The 16,783-nt window shown below is 48.8% G+C and overlaps 1 protein-coding gene across 6 annotated transcripts in view; it reads right to left on the reverse strand.

The window, feature by feature from the left end:
• The window catches only part of LOC119372473 (protein shifted), a 709,384-nt gene that overhangs the window by 508,838 nt on the left and 183,763 nt on the right, over nucleotides 1-16,783 (reverse strand). For 5 of the 6 annotated variants that reach the window (XR_007417709.1, XM_049419637.1, XM_037642946.2 and 2 more), the window contains exon 2: nucleotides 8,404-8,543. Coding sequence is in view for 5 of the 6 variants with exons in the window: in XM_049419637.1 (XP_049275594.1) it covers nucleotides 8,404-8,543 (140 nt within the window). In the remaining variant the exon portion in view is untranslated. The remainder of the gene's footprint in view (nucleotides 1-8,403; nucleotides 8,544-16,783) is intronic. The other variant, XM_037642948.2, reaches the window with a different exon arrangement.

Below are 16,783 nucleotides of genomic sequence, written 5' to 3' on the forward strand. Positions count from 1 at the left end.
CGCAACGTGCCCATAGACAGGATGCCTAGAGGTGGAGCCCCGCCCCCTTCCTCCAGTTCGTTTGACATCGTTCGAGAATAGGAGGCGTGCTCCAACTGAGCTAGGAAGCGACCCCATGTGGCGCCTGTGAAATTTGGGGGTCCACAACACGTCCGCACGGATGTCCCGGTACCGGCGTGAAACGACGAACACCGCAATGTATGCTGGAGCAGCTCACAAAAGCCATTGCGTACGAAGAAATTCGGCAACATTTACAAGTGTACGCCGATGGCTCTGTGTTTCCAGACGGCCGCTCGCTTAGTATGGCGGCAGTGATCCCAACACTTGAGCGCCACGCACAGAATGATGAATCAGGTGTCATCGATGACAGCTGAGCTCTGGGCCCTAAGCATGGCGCTCGACCTTCTTCTAGAGGTGTCACCAATCCCACCAAAGTGTCCACTGCTGTGTGGCTCACGCGCCGTGCTCAGCCGCAAGCGCTGCGGCTCCCCGCTAGTGCGCAATATACGCAGCTAGCTTGACGCACTCGTCAGGAGGGTTTTCACCGTCCTTTCGCAGAGGGCCACTGTGGTGTGCCTGGCCAAGAAATCGCCGACGAGCTGGCCGGAAGTGCATGGCTACTTCCTCCAGTCGACGTACCTCGGAACAGCAAAGACATGCGTCTTATCGTTCGTAAAGAGCACCACTTTGACCTGCGTATCGGGTGCGGGGAGACGTTAACCGCGACCACCGCGCGCTTTATCAGTAAGGCGATGAATGGGACTAGTTGGTTCATGTACAAGTTTTGAATATGCGCTGATTGCAAGAACTGCAACGAGGAAGACACACAGGCAGGCAGAGGTTAACAGCACCTCGTTAACCTCTGTCCGTCTGTGTGTCGTAGAGCTGTGCACGGGCCGTATTTCCGAGCCCGAGCCCGGCCCGTGCCCGCTGACATTGTCGAAGGCCCGCCCGAGCCCGACGGCAAAGGGCTGCGAGCCCGCCCGGCCCGGCCCGACGTACGAAAACACAATCCCGGGCCCGGCCCGGCCCGGCTTTTTGAAGGTTCGTTGCGAAAACAAAACATCGTTTTCCGGTAATTTGGCATTTTATTGAGCATATCAAATATGATCAAACGACACACGACGAACAGTCTCTATTGCACAGATTACAAATTACAAGTAGACGGCCTCATGCCAGCAACAATGGAGCTCGCTCGCCAAAGCCGTCACGTGTATGGGGTATGCCCATGCAAGCGTCAGCTTGCACGAAGGCGATCTACGTTGGGTCGCTGTCGCGTGCATTTTCCCTCATATCTAACGCGAACAGTCGCGTGGCGCCGTCACTAGCTCAGGTGGTGTTACTTCTCTCTTTGTCGGAGTACAACAGAGGCAGTGCTTTACCTGCTCCCCTTTTGTTTAAAGTTGCGAATGGAAAGGAAAAGCGGTAAAGGGCGGTCGCGGAAAAGGCGCTGCATGCGTGCTGGAAAACAATTCCCGCTAATTCTCTATATTTCTGGCTTGAGTCCGGCTTTGCGCCGGACCCGAGCCCGGACCGATAAAACTCCAAGTAGCCGAAGCCCGGCCCGGGCCGGAGGTGAAAATGCGTCGGCCCGCCCGAGCCCGGCCCGCGGGCCGGGTCGGGCTCGGGCTTTCAGGCTACCCGGAGCCCGTGCACACTTCTAGTGTGTCTTCTTCCTTGTAATTCTTTCAGTAACCGAATATGCAAAACTTCTGCCTGCAATATATCTCACCAACAAAAGGCGGGACTACTCCGGTTGCGCGTCGGGTGAGTGCGGACGCAAGCGTGCAGGCAACGCCTCGGACTTGCCTCTATGGACACTTGCCAACACTGTGGTGCAGTGGAGAACCTCGAACATTCGCTCCTTCGGTGCAGTGCTTTTGAAGCACCACTGGAGGACCTTTGAACAGCTACCGCGCGCGGGGGTTGCCGGCCGAGACGCTGCTATTGCGTAACGGCCTCTCCTCAGCGTGGGGGGCTGCTGTTAGAACTCTATGCGACTTCCTCGAGCAGTCCGGCCTCGGCTGCCTGCTGCTCACGGTGATGTCACAGTGCCGGGGCCAGGTGACAAACTGTTTCGAGGAGATCACTTTCATAAGCAAACTATGAAGCATTACGTCCTTGTAAATAGCCATATGTAAATAGCCATTACATGCATTTGTGTATATATGTACAGACCCCCTCTGTCGCTTTCCGGTCCTTTACACCTCCCTCATCCACTGATGGTCGCCGTTTAGGTGTCAGCCGCTCGAGCTAGAGTCACAGTGCGTCCATCATTTACTCCTTTTGCCTTCCTCCAATCGTTTTGTATAGATTTACTCAAATAAACACACACTTAACTACTACTATTTTTGAAACGTTTCTACCTATTGTCCGGATTGTACTAAACTTGTGAATGAGATATGAGTTTCCATATTTTCTTTTTCTCGGGGACCGGAAGTTCAGCTGAGGTATGTAAAGACTGCGGTCATCGAAGTTGTGACCTGTCACATTAATATGCTGCTAATGAAAAAGCATTGACTAATTTTTTCGCCGTGTCCGCGCGATGCCCGTTAAATTTAATATTGTTACGCGATTGAGAATACCCGCAATAAAGAAAGAAAGAATGAAATGTATTTACATGATGTACACGCGGAGTCCTTCAGCCAAGATGGCGGAAAGCCAAGAACAATAACAACAACAACAACAACGCGCGCGCTATTGCAATCGTCGTGTTCATCTACTCGATGGAGTATTCCTGCTTGTTCGTCACGGCTTTTAACATACAGCCCAGCCGCTCGGAGCGCCGTCTCCGCGCTTAGGAAAGAGTACGATCGTGGGCGGGGGAGTACGGCTTCAGACGGGATACGTATACAATGTCAGTAGAGGGGACAGACGATTACGATGTACTGTCCGACGGGGCGATCTCATACGTGACCTCAGTAAGCTGGCGCAAGACCTTATACGACCCGAAATAGCGGGAGAGGAGCTTCGATGACAGACCAACGTGCGTCAAGGTGTCCAGAGCAGGACCAACGATCCTGGGGAGTAGGAGACGGCCCGGTGAAGGCTGTCGTAGCAAGACTTCTAAGACAGCTGCGAAGTACAAAGATGATCCCGTGCGATCTGGCGAGCTGTTTGAGCTCGAACAGTTGCATCGCGGAGTACTCTATAGGAGTGTAGGTATCTGATGGTACAAGAGTTTCAAACGGTAAAGTGAGATGGCGGCCATACTAGAGATAGAAGGGGGAAAGCCAGCAGTGTCGTGGCGTGACGAGTTGTAGGCGAACGTCACGTAAGGCAGAGTGTCATCCCAATCTCCTTGGTCCACAGAAACATACATAGATAGCATTGTGGTCAGCATGCAATTTCGGCGCTCAGTGAATCCATTAGTTTACGGGTCGTATGCAGTGGCGAGCTTATGACGCGTAGAACACGAGCGAACAATGTCGTCAATGGCCTTCGCGAGAAAGGAGTGACGACGGTCGGTCAGCAGTTGACGTGGAGCTCCATGGTGGAGAATGACGTCATGAAGCAAAAAGTCCGCGACGTCAGTTGCACAGCTTGTTGGTAGTGCTCGCGTCATAGCATATCGTGTCGCATAGTCAGTAGCGACGCCAATCCACTTATCCCCAGTCAGCGACGTTGGAAATGGTCCGACGAGATCGAGGTCGACGCGGTAGAACGGGTCGGCAGGAATGTCTATAGGTGGAAGTGGGCCGGGCGGGCCGGCAGAGAAGGACGCTTATGGCGCTGGCAGGACTCGCAAGATGCAACGTATCGGCGCACAGAACGGTAAAGGCCTGGTCAGAAAAATCGACGCCGTACGCGATCATACGTGCGAGCAGCTCCGAGGTGTCCGGCGGTTGGGGCGTCGTGAAGTTGTTCAAGAGCAGTAGAGCCGAGCGTTGCGGGAACTAGTAGAAGCTCTGGCCCTTCGGAGCTCGTGTTACGCCGGTAGAGATTGCCATCACGGAGCACGAACAAGTGGAGGGATGTGTCGGAGTCGTGAGAACGTAGACAGTGGATGATGGACCGCAGATTGGCATCACTGAGCTGTTCACTGCGTATGTCGGTGAGGTCAGATATGGCGAAAATGCAGGCGTCTGAATCATGCGGCGACAGGTCAGGGGAATCTACAGGATTACGAGATAGACAGTCAGCATCCTGGTGCAGTCGGCCAGACTTGTAGGTTACGTCAAAGCATATTCCTGAAGCTTCAAAGCCCAGCGCCCAAGTCGTCCAGTAGGATCTTTGAGGGATGACAACCAGCACAGAGCATGGTGATCTGTGATCACGGCAAAGAGGCAGCCAAATAAGTATGGTCGGAATCTTCCGACTGCCCAAACAAGTGCGAGACACTCGCGCTCAGTGATCGAAAACTTGTACTCGAATGAGGAAAGGAGGCCACTGGCGCAGGCGATGACGCGATTTTTTCTTTGCTGCCACTGAGCGAGAACTGCGCCAATGCCATGTCCGCTGGCGTCGGTGCGAACTTCAGTGGCTGCTGACTGGTCAAATGGGCTAAGGGTGGGGAGGCAAGCAACGCAGTAAGTTTTCGAAACGAATCAGCTTGTTGGGGTCCCTAAGAAAACGGCATATCCTTCCTCAGGATTCCAGGAATCAAAGAGAAACGCACAAGCAGCATTTTATTACGTCTTGTGATGCACGGAATGTTATTTTTATTGCGATAGCAATTATATGGACAGTCTCGGCTGGATTTTGCCGTCACCGTCGCCGCCGTCATGCACCGCATATGTATAAGTATGTATATGTATATATATATATATATATATATATATATATATATATATATCGAAGAAAAATTATTCAGAAAAATTTTGCCGAAGCGCGGAATCGAACCAACGACCTCTCGTTCCGCAGCGCGTCGCGCTAACCACTACGCCAGAAAGCGCAGATCCTTCAGGTAGCTAACGGCAAGCGTTATATACACACCCTTACCGCTGGCAGTACTCAGGGACGGCAGGAGCTTATAAGCGTTTCTTCATTACCAGCGAGATAGCGTGAGGAGCGCGACGGGCGCCTTTAAAAGTCGTCGGCGAGCTTGCTCGCTTCTTATATTTGCGCAGGGCGAACCTTGCCCTTCCGCTGTCTGCTCGCGCGGTTTTCTCGTGGTGAGGGGAAGAGGGATGTTTTGAGCTCTCACCGTGATGTCCGCACTCATGTTACGGAGCGTACGAAAGTCACTAGAGCTCAAGGGACGCCGCTAAACGAACAAACAGAAGATGAGCGCGAATTACCAAGTGTCACAGCTCGACACTTGAAGCACGCTAGCTTCCTTCGCTGCTTCGGCAGCCTTTGCAACAGGAGCGCTGTTCAAACTGAGAGTATCCATTGGCGAGCCTCACTTCGTATAGCATTAGTTTCTTGCTATCGCATTCATTGCTTCGCCCTTGCGGCGAAACTGTGACTTTTTATTCTAAGTAGCTTGAGTACTAGGAATTAATTGTACTCGGGGCTCTTCGCGTCATCGGGCTGATTCCAAAATGTCCCACAAAGGCGCATATCGTGTTGTACAGTTACCTTAATTTCTCGATTAGAAGAGCATTGCTGTCGATAACATTGACGTTTCAGACGTTCTCAAACATCGACTTTTCACTTTGACATAAATTGTTATTTGCCTTTAGTGTCCCTTTCAACGCGGATTTATACTTTTATTTCTACACTCAAAATTACTTTTGGCACCTCTGGCGGCAAAAAGGTGAACGTGCGCATGTACCTATCACGTTACCTTTTACTGGTGTACGCTTGTATGGTCTCTATATTAGCGTTGAAACAGCGCACTTTTGCATTTTGCATTTTTAGCGAACCTTTGGCACTTTGAGCGTTTCTGTCCACATGCCTATCTATCTATCTATCTATCTATCTATCTATCTATCTATCTATCTATCTATCTATCTATCTATCTATCTATCTATCTATCTATCTATCTATCTATCTATCTATCTATCTATCTATCTATGTAGCCGCCTACTTCCGGGTGCTCTCACGATCGCCTCCTTAAATTGGTGTAGACCAAAATTGGCATGGGAGGGTAAGAGGATTTGAAGAATATGACTGTGGGGTCGTGGCATGGATAACGTGAAAATCCTGTCACGCATATCTTCAAACCCTTTCCTCCAGACACGTGTGGCACATACCCGTTTGCCACGGGCCCCAAAGTGCGGGTATGCGCCACGGGTGGCTGACTGTTTATATATACTCAGTAACGGCGAGAACAAGCATAGGTTATTTAAATGCGAGAGCGTTAAGGAAAACCGACATCAGGAGCGTTCACCCGAAGAACCGCAAGAAGCAAAATTAAGTACCCAGCAGAAATCGAAGCCAAGCATCCTGCGTGGCAATCAGGTATTCTACCACAAAGCCACGCCAGGTCTATAAACTGGTACGATACAGCACCATATCAGATTAACGTATGTGGTTCTAGTGTGCGCTCCGCTTTTATAGCAGTCTAATGAACATTCCATTTGTATTCCTATGATTCAGCAAGCTATATTGAAGCATTGCTCGACCCCGGAGGAATACATTAACGAAAGTTACCTATGATATTTGCATCACTGCACTATAGAGTGCACATAGTTTCGATACTGCTGACGTATGTACCCTAACGTGAGGGCTGACATTAGGTCGCACCATAAGTTACCTTTCAAACGCCAGTGTTGTCGAAGTACCTGGTAAACCCACGATGTGCACACAGCTATTTCACTTACAAAAACACGTCGATCCACATGGTAACGTTTGGCTCGAAGCCATAAAATACAGTATAGAAGAACTCGCTGACTGTTTCGCATGAAACCGATTACCACAACTCGTGCGATCTGCCGAATTATTTATTATAATCGTTTCTAACGTAAAATGTGCAGATGCGCATTCGTTTGCACGAGCCGAACAGTGGCGCTGCCTTCGCTTGACGAATGAACCGATGCTCATGAGCGGCAGCATGAATGTTGTTAGCTCAGGGCCTAGCGGTACCTGCCGATGTGTTGAAAAAATACGAAGAGTGCCTCGCGACCTCCGAGATTACCTCCGGCGACGCGTTGCCGAAACCAATCGCGGAGGCCACGAACGTCTAGCTCGCGAGGCAGTAAAGAAATGTCACGTTACGACAAGAGTTTGGAAAAGTTATTCTACCTGATTTTATATTCCAAAACGGTCGAAAACGTCAATATGAAGGTGGTTAACCACAGTTTCATCCACTCCTGCGAAACCGAAACTTTGAGCATAATGCGAAGAGGGCTATCGGCATCGCTATTGCTTCATAGCGTTGCTGGAGGACATGTACGTACAGTTCAGGGGCTTTCCCGATCGAAAAATACCGCAAATAATATAAAGACGAGGATTCGGGATTAACCATTGCAGCTGCAAACACTACGAACGGTGGGCTTTCTATTACGCCGTAAAAAACTGGGTCGAGAAAAGTCTGTTGTCGGTCCCTTTAATAGACGGAAACCGTCTAATCGGACGTTTTGCGAACCGATCTACAACTTTCTCATAGGAATATCTTGCACAGGTTGGTTGCTTCAAAAGTTAGGTAATTAAATATGCTTAATTAAGCAGTTAAGAGAACCCCTAAAATAGTATGACTTACACCGCGTTGTCATCAAGTGCGTCGGTATATTTTAAACTCTGGCTAGAGTTGGCGGTGACACCCTGAATAATTGATGTTAATGTAGGCAAAATATGTGCAACGCAATACGGCACAAACCGACGCACGATGTCGAAGAAACAAGACAATTGGGAATTTTAATATACCAGTGGCAAGAAACTTATATGGCCAGAGACTTGTAAAATTTATTGGTACAAAAATATGGAACGACATACCAACTGAGGGAAAGCAGAGCAATAACGTATCACACTGGTTAAAAAAGTACTATCAACAGCAAATGTCATGTGTATAGAAACTTATGTCACGTGCGCAACCTGTAGATACTCATGTTTTCTTTTTCCTTTCTTTTCTCTTTCAATGCTGTTAAGCTTACCACATTTAAGTTATAAACGACATGTTGTCTCGTTGTTCTGTACTATGTATTCTACGTCTGTACCATATATTTTTGTCTGTTATATATATTTTTTAATCTGCTATTTCTATTTTTTTTCTATGTAGTTGTCATTGACGGTCGAAACTGTCAATTACATGTTTGTTAATGAACATTTCTGTAATTAAATGTCTGTAAATGACCCCAATACTAGCCTTCGGCTAAGGGGTCATACAGTGTTTGCAATCAATATGTATTTATTTCATGTGAATAAACTTCAAACAAACAAATTCGAAGTACACGTTCGCAGACTGCGTATGCGGGTGTGCCGAACGAGGCCGTAACTGTTTTTACGAGATCACTGAGTCGCCCACGAGACTGTGGCGTAACTGTGAGACGAGTCGGCGATGTTCCCGTGAAGGTCTACCTTGTTCTCACCGGCCTTCCAGGTGAAGTTGACCGAGTGTACTCCAGAAGGAATAACGGGCAGGTACCTCTCGAAGTTTGGGTCTAGGATGTACGGAAGCACCACGCCGTCCAGGATGGCAAAGATCTCCATAGGAAACCCTGCGCGCCGTCAAGACATGAACATTGTGACAATGTGTAACTTACCGTAGCTGAAATGGCAAAATAAAGAGACTAGAAACACACTGCTGCGTGCGCGAATATTTTGGGTAGCATGCGGAAGACAATAAAGGCGCACAAGATAGATATTTTCAACTGTAATAATTTCGAAGATTCACAACGATTCCGATGTGTATGTCGCTTATTTAGCTCATCCGGGGCCCTATATTTCGTTTTTTACGATTGAAATTTCCCTAAACATTCAGTCCAAGGTAGCACTCTTCCTTTCAGTTGAAGATGTGTTAAGGTAGGTAGCGACTTCATTTTTAGGGGCGAAGCTCCTTAAGGCGGCACCCGTTCGTCCCTCGTAGTCGTCGTCATCGTAGTAGTCCGTAACAAGTCTTACGCTTTGACCTCCAAGGTGGTGCCGGTGGGAGATTTCTCCTGTGCGTTGTTGAACAATAAAAAATTCGCAGCGTGCTCGTTAACTAAAAGCCGAATTCTTCTGTCTCTCATTCCCCATTAGCAGCCATTGGCATGTTCCAGTAGGAAACGTTAGTATAAGTAGAAGTGTAAGTGTTAGCTAAAAGCCGACTTCTTCTGTCTCTCATTCCCATTAGCAGCCATTGTTTACCTCCAAGGTAGTGCCTGGTGAGATTTCTCCTGTGCGTGATTAAACAATAAAAATTTTGTTCAAAACGCCGTTGATTGATGAAATAAACCAACGAAAGACGCCAGATGTTTTGTAAAAGCAGAACGAAAGAACGCCAGATGTTTTTCTTAAAGTGTAGTAGTAGTAGTTGTATGTAGCCACCTCGCCCGATCGTCAACGGGCGAGGTGGACCGGCAACGGCGCGAGGACCCTGCCGTACGAGAGTTAAATCACACTAAAAGACATACTTTGCGGGCGATACACTCTAGTGAGCTTTCAACTTTTCGTCTTTATGTACATGATAAAGAAATTATTTCTACGAAAAACGCAAGGCACACCTTGAGCAATATATTTGGTTTTGGGACGCTAAATGGAACCATGAGGCGATGCGAAGCCGGAGCACTTGCACGATCGCGTTCCGTTGGCTTTCGTTGGGCATGCTACCGACCTCGCGTCGTGGAACGCGCGTCCTGTCTTCCCTCTAGCCTTGCCTTTAATTCGCACAGGGCGAGCGGGGAATGCGGTCGCTCTTGGCGCTCTTTCGCTCGGGAGCGGACTTCTTCCTTGCATTTCACCGATCACAAGTGATAATGAAGGGACCACGTAAACCAACAGTACAATAAAAGTTTGATGTTTAATATATACACGATGTTTCACACTCTTTATATTATGTACTGGGCGCATTTCACGGAAGAGTTTCACGGTTTACAGATGATTCCCTCCGTAGCTTCGCCCCACTGATCATCATTCACCCCGTGGATATGCTGTGATTTTTTTACCCTACTTCTGAGACGGTCTTCAAAAGGAGCAACGTGCAGTACTGAACAATAACGTATCTCTTAAAAGCTACTAATCAAAGCAGAAATTACACCGGCAGGCTCCTTTCTGATTACTGAATGGCAGTAATTATGCAAATGAAAAGAAACGAAAGCACGTGAAATAATGGAGGCGACCGTAATCCCTGACTGGTACTGACACTCGTTGTTCGTGTGTACTCCTTGGTGCCCAAGGACACATCGGCAGCGTCCCGCGTTAGGCACCTGTGCGCCCACTACCCCTCCTCTCCAGTCCGTTTCATACATCAGAAGCACGCTGTGCAAGGTATGCAAGAAGTTCGGCCAGTAAAATGTGTAACTCCGCGCGTATCGCGCTTACATTTCCGCATTGTAAACGCGGCCTCCGCGTTTCGCTCCGGCTGCGCGCTGCCGGAATGAATCGCGGAGGCCACGGTAGAAAAAAACTAAAGAGGCGCAGATCAAGCCAGGTAGAGTACGAGAACCGTTCTAGTACACTCTAACCCAGGACAATCTATTGACAACCGTATAAATAACGGGGTTGTTTATTTTCAAGGCAGAAAGCATGTTAATTTATCACTCAGTCTAAAAACGAAAAGAATCACATTATATGTGATTCTTCCATAGCGTCGCACGTTATGCATGACAGAGAGCACTGTACCGCGGCACACCCCGAAGGGCAGCTGGTGACGCAAGATATCGAACCGGCGCTGTCGGAGAGCTTGGAGCGGCGCGCGTACAGGCGTCCTTTCCACGGCTACAATGAACTAGAAGAGAGGCCGCGGGGGAGATGAAGCCACTGATGTTATAGGCCCCACAATGACTTCGACGGTGCTAAAGAGAAAACGCGACGCGAAGCAACGAAGGATGCTTACGCGGCTGCGCGCCAAGTGCCACGACCGTCGAGATCAACGTAACTCACGAGAGTGGGAAGTTGGGCTTGTTTAGAGATGCATAACTCTTCACGTAGCGCAGAAAGTTGACTCAGGACATGAGAAGGGACGAAGACGAGCGCTAACTTTGAACAACTTGTTTGAACTGGTCTTCGTGCCTCCTCTTGTCCTGAGTCAAATTTTTGCGCTACGTGAACAGTTACAATGTAGCGTCGGTGACCTACGCTTCCGCCCAAGGAGGCATCGGCGGTGGCACGTGTTCGACGCCACTGAACCCACTACCCCTATTCTGGCTCACTGTACCGGGGCACAGCCAGATGAGCAACTAGTGACGTAAGCAGGCGGGCGCTTTTATATGGGGGAGAAAGAAGGTCGATGCGCGCGACACCTGGCGAGCGCCGGAGCGCCCTGCGCGAGCCCTGTCCTTGGGTAAAGTGAGACGAACGCTGTGCAACCCTGGGTACAGCTGTCTCAACGGGAGGCAGGAGGCGGTGACGTCAATACGCTAGATGTCTTTAGCGTGCTTTAAAGTATGACGTATTTTAGAGGGAGAGAAAGAAGGCTCCTTTTTGAAGACCAGGCTCCGGCGTACACTATCACGACGCCTACATGGTCCTTTGTATAGCAGAAGGAGATTGAGGACAGAAAGGTACTGGGAGCAGGAAGGCAGGAAAAGAAAACAAAAAAATATATGATCCAAGCGTGTGCAAGAGAGAACGTAGTGGTTGTAATGTAAGCCACTTTACAGTTTATCAGTTAAGTTAGTGTCCTCAGGGAACCTGAACGGCAGCGTGAAATTTTAAAGTGGCGTAGCTCAATGTTCACTCTGATATACAAACCTTAGCTTAACCAATTCATTCATTTTATATACGCTTAACGGCGTTTGTCTGCCCTGGTCTATTCTTTAGGTCGGCTTCGTGGTTCGAGCGCTGAAGAAGTCACGTAAAAAGAAGCAGGTGGTACAGATCTCATCCATCAGACTCCAAAACGACCCCAATCCGATGGGTTTCTTAAGTGCAGTTGCTGTTTATATTAATTTCTGCTGATTATATGACTCAAATATTAATTCATGGCATACTGTAATTTAGCAAGGGTGGATCTTTGGCCTTGTTGGTGCGACATATGCATAACGTTAAGCGCAATACTGAATCGACGAGGACGGGACAGGGAGTGACACACACACAAGCGCTAACTTTCAACAATGGTTTATTGTGAGCCGGATCACTGCATAAATACATGATAATTGCGGACATCAGGCATGCGCAAATGTGAAGCATCTAGAAATGACAATTCTTTTCTGGACAATGATAATGAAGGTGCGCTGACACAATCTTGGCCTAACTCGTGTATGGTGGCTGATTCAACTATCAACCGCGTGGTCTCATCTTTGTGCGTGCGTACGACAGAGCACTCATGAAAAGCAGGCGAACACCCACACGTGCTGCAATGCGCGGTTAACAAACCATCGCCACCCTTCTTTACATTGTTTTTGTGTTCTCTAAGCCTGTCGTTAAGGCAGCGCCCTGTCTGCCCCACGTAGAATTTCCCACACGATAGGGGGAGCTTGTACACGACCCCTTCTTTGCATTCCACGTGGCGAACTCTGTGATTTTTTACGCAGCCGCGCGCTTTGTGAGCAGTTGGGTTGCTGAGCCTGCACAGCTTTCCCAGCTTGTTTGGAGCCGTAAAAGCGACGCCAATGTTTGCTCGAGCGCCCACTTTTTTTAAGTTGTGGGAAATCTTGTGAAGGTATGGCATGACAGCGAACCTCTTGCGGGAATTCTCACCTGCGGCGGCGTTCTGTTGGCGACTTGAAGGCTTTTTGAGCAGGGATTCTGCCACTGACACCAGAAGGTGGTCAGGGTAGCCTGCTTGTGCGAGGCGAGCCTTTTGTGCGCGCCTCGCACAAGCAGGCTACCCTGACCACCTTCTGGTGTCAGTGGCAGAATCCCTGCTCAAAAAGCCTTCAAGTCGCCAACAGAACGCCGCCGCAGGTGAGAATTCCCGCAAGAGGTTCGCTGTCATGCCATACCTTCACAAGATTTCCCACAACTTAAAAAAAGTGGGCGCTCGAGCAAACATTGGCGTCGCTTTTACGGCTCCAAACAAGCTGGGAAAGCTGTGCAGGCTCAGCAACCCAACTGCTCACAAAGCGCGCGGCTGCGTAAAAAATCACAGAGTTCGCCACGTGGAATGCAAAGAAGGGGTCGTGTACAAGCTCCCCCTATCGTGTGGGAAATTCTACGTGGGGCAGACAGGGCGCTGCCTTAACGACAGGCTTAGAGAACACAAAAACAATGTAAAGAAGGGTGGCGATGGTTTGTTAACCGCGCATTGCAGCACGTGTGGGTGTTCGCCTGCTTTTCATGAGTGCTCTGTCGTACGCACGCACAAAGATGAGACCACGCGGTTGATAGTTGAATCAGCCACCATACACGAGTTAGGCCAAGATTGTGTCAGCGCACCTTCATTATCATTGTCCAGAAAAGAATTGTCATTTCTAGATGCTTCACATTTGCGCATGCCTGATGTCCGCAATTATCATGTATTTATGCAGTGATCCGGCTCACAATAAACCATTGTTGAAAGTTAGCGCTTGTGTGTGTGTCACTCCCTGTCCCGTCCTCGTCGATTCAGTATTGCGCTTAACGTTATGCATACTGTAATGTCCATTCGTTGATGTACAACTCTTACATTAGCTCATTTCATCCCTATTATATATTTAATAAATGCGAAGCATTTCTTAGCGAACCTTTGGCACTTTGAGCGTTTCTATCTATCTATCTATCTATCTATCTATCTATCTATCTATCTATCTATCTATCTATCTATCTATCTATCTATCTATCTATCTATCTAGCCGCCTACGTCTGGGGGCTCTCATGATCGCCTCCTTAACTTGGTGTAGATCAAAATTGGCATAGGAGGGTAAGAGGATTTGACGAATATGACTGTCGGGTCATGACATGAATAACGTAAAAATCGCGTCGCGTACGTCGTCAAACCCTTTCCTCCAGACACGTATGGCACATACCCGTTGACCACGGGCCGCGGTATTTCGGGTATGCGCCACAGGTGATTGACAGTTCATTTCTACGCAGGAACGACGAGAACGGACATTAATGAGAACTAACAGTTAATAATGCCAAGGAAAGTACAGGGGATGTTATTTGTAGTAATTAGGATATAAATGTGAAAAAAGTAAAGTGGACGAAAAGATAACTTGCCGCCGCCAGGGACCGAACCTGCGACCTTCGAATAACGCGTCCGATGCTCTACCACTGAGCTACGGCGGCGGTCATCCTACCGTCCACTTGATGAGGTATATATGTGCATTTAAACAAGGATTGTGCTTAACAAAAAAATCACACCATCGGCCGCTAGAGGGGACCATGAGGCGATGCGAAGCAGTGTTTCGGCATGTAGAGCCCGCGTTTCAGAGGTGGAGTGGTGAGTGGGAAAGTGGAGAGGGAATAGGAGAGGGGAGGGGAGAGGGAAAGGGAGGGGAAAGGGAGAGGGAAGGGAGAGGTGATGTGGAGAGGGAGAGGGGGAGGGGAAGGGGAGGGGAAAGGGAAGGGGCGAGGTGATGTGGAGAGGGAGAGGGGAAGGGGGAGGAGAGAGGGGAGGAGAAAGGGGAAGTGGAGAGGGTTTGCGCATGCGCAGTAAGGGTGGTCACGCCGCACACCACCACCACCACCGGATTGAACTCCGCTGTAAGATGCTTCACATCTAATAAAAACGAGCCCTTCAAAGTCACCTTCTTTCCTTCAGAACAGTGGGTGACTGAGTGAATAACTCTATTGAGTTCCTGCAGGTTTCCGGGCTGGGTTCCCGCCTAGGAGCCGGCCGAGAGACCGTGTCTCTCAGCAGCTTCCTTGGCCTCCTGGATCGCCCAGAGCTGATGGTCTAGTCCTGAGCTGAACAGCGCGGTCCGCCAACGCACCCGAAGGTCCTCGTTGGAGGCCGCGTCCCTAGTTTTGCGAATTAGTGCTGGACACTCCCAGAGAATGTGTGCTAGTGTGGCCATATTGGAGCAATACTTGCATGAGTTGGTTATATACAAATCAGGGTAAAGAACAGAGATTTGTCATTTAAATGAGAGAGCATTAAGAAATTGAGAAGCGTGCGAACTTGAGCTTGTTGGTACACACTCATCGTAAAAAACAGCGCGAAAAACACAAGGACGAGAGAGATGAAAAGGGACCAGCGCTGACTACCAACAAATGCGTTTATTATTGCTGTGCAAATATATAAGCTTTTTGAACAGGGAAAAGACAAAAGGAAGGGAGAGGATTTTCCTAGCACATGCGCACCTGCCGGGCTTGTCAACGAAGCGTCGAACGCTCAACTGCAAAGATAGTTAATATCTTTGACAGTTAGTGCGATAGAAAGGGAGCTTATACACTCTAAGGCAAAAGGGTGTTTAAAGGGTGTGTGGTTCGTCCCTTTGGGGACTAATGGGGCTGCCACAACCATTTCTCCTTTTAAGGACTAACGGTACCATGTCTAACAGTTAGTCCTCACAAATCACCTCAATGAACTAACATTTAGTCCTCACATTTACACCTTACCTCCCAACCGTTAGTCCGCACAGATCACCTCAATGGACTAACATTTAGTCCTCACATTTAAATCTTACCGGGCAGCTGTTAGTCCCAACGGATCACCTCAATGGACTAACATTTGTTCCTCACATTTACACGTTACCAGGCAACCGTTAGTCCTCGCAGTCGCACCTCGCCGGACGCTCCGCAAGGCTTAATACTTATTTCGAGAGCTTCTTTTCCGCGGTGAGCAGCAAATGCCTCGGAAAAGAACACGCGAAAAAATAACCAGTCATGCGTGTGTCACTGCTTTCGCAGACAATGCGAAAACGAAAGACAAAAGTGATACAATGAAACGCTTTATTTTTCTGTATGCATATGAAGTTTCTGCTTTCTTTTATTAAATTCACTGCAAAATGTCGAATACAGGTCCAGCCACGTTGTCGTATCTCGTACAGTCCTTTATGTGAAGCTGCTCCAACAGAAGCGATAGATGACAGGCATTGTACGCGCCAGGGCACACAGCATTCTGCTCGTTGTGGACAACGGCTGCATCCTGCAAAGCCCGAAAATATTGCAAATAGTTGGTCGATAGCGAGAGTGAAGACGCATGAACATTGCAAATACGTGCAAGCTGAACTAAAACACACGTCTAAATTATGGCATGGAAATAGGTTTACCCCTGCACAAAAATATTGCAAATAGTCTGCGACACGTCACAGAGCAGATGAAGAAGCACGCACATGGCAAATACGTGGAAGGTGAAATAAAAAGACACGTCTAGAATATGGCATGTAAATAATTTCACCATGATGTCATACGTCATCAAAGACTCATATTGCCGCGAGTCTTATATTTCACGAGTTGAAGCTTCACCCACAAAGACTGTGGGCAACGCGCTGCGCAGGCCTCGCCGTGATGTGTAGGAAGCTTCGCGATTGTTTTAGAACAATCTGTTAAGATTGCACGCCGCACGAGAGTGTTCCTGCTTTGCCGAGAGATCACGCCGACAAGAGCGATATCGCTGGAAAGTTCGATAGCGCCTGTATAAAAGCCGACGCGCTTGACTGCTTGTCAGCTGACCGACGGTCGACGCTCTGTTCGCCGCTATCAGCATATTGCTGTAGTTTGACTTTGCGTTTCCCGGCCACAAGTTCGGCCAAATAAGCAGTTTCATCTCGGACGTGCTGACTGCTGTCTTCGTCTACGTCACGACCACGTGACAATATCAAGCCGCGTAGCGCAACAGTTCAAGTGCGGCAGCCGCAGCAATCACGCCGAGGCGCCGCTAACCACCGTGCCCCAACGAGCCGGCGAATATACTTCGAGTGGCGTCGTACAGCTCGAGGAAGCCCGCAAG

Source organism: Rhipicephalus sanguineus, chromosome 10 (genome assembly GCF_013339695.2).
Source record: "Rhipicephalus sanguineus isolate Rsan-2018 chromosome 10, BIME_Rsan_1.4, whole genome shotgun sequence".
Lineage (NCBI taxonomy): Eukaryota > Metazoa > Arthropoda > Arachnida > Ixodida > Ixodidae > Rhipicephalus > Rhipicephalus sanguineus.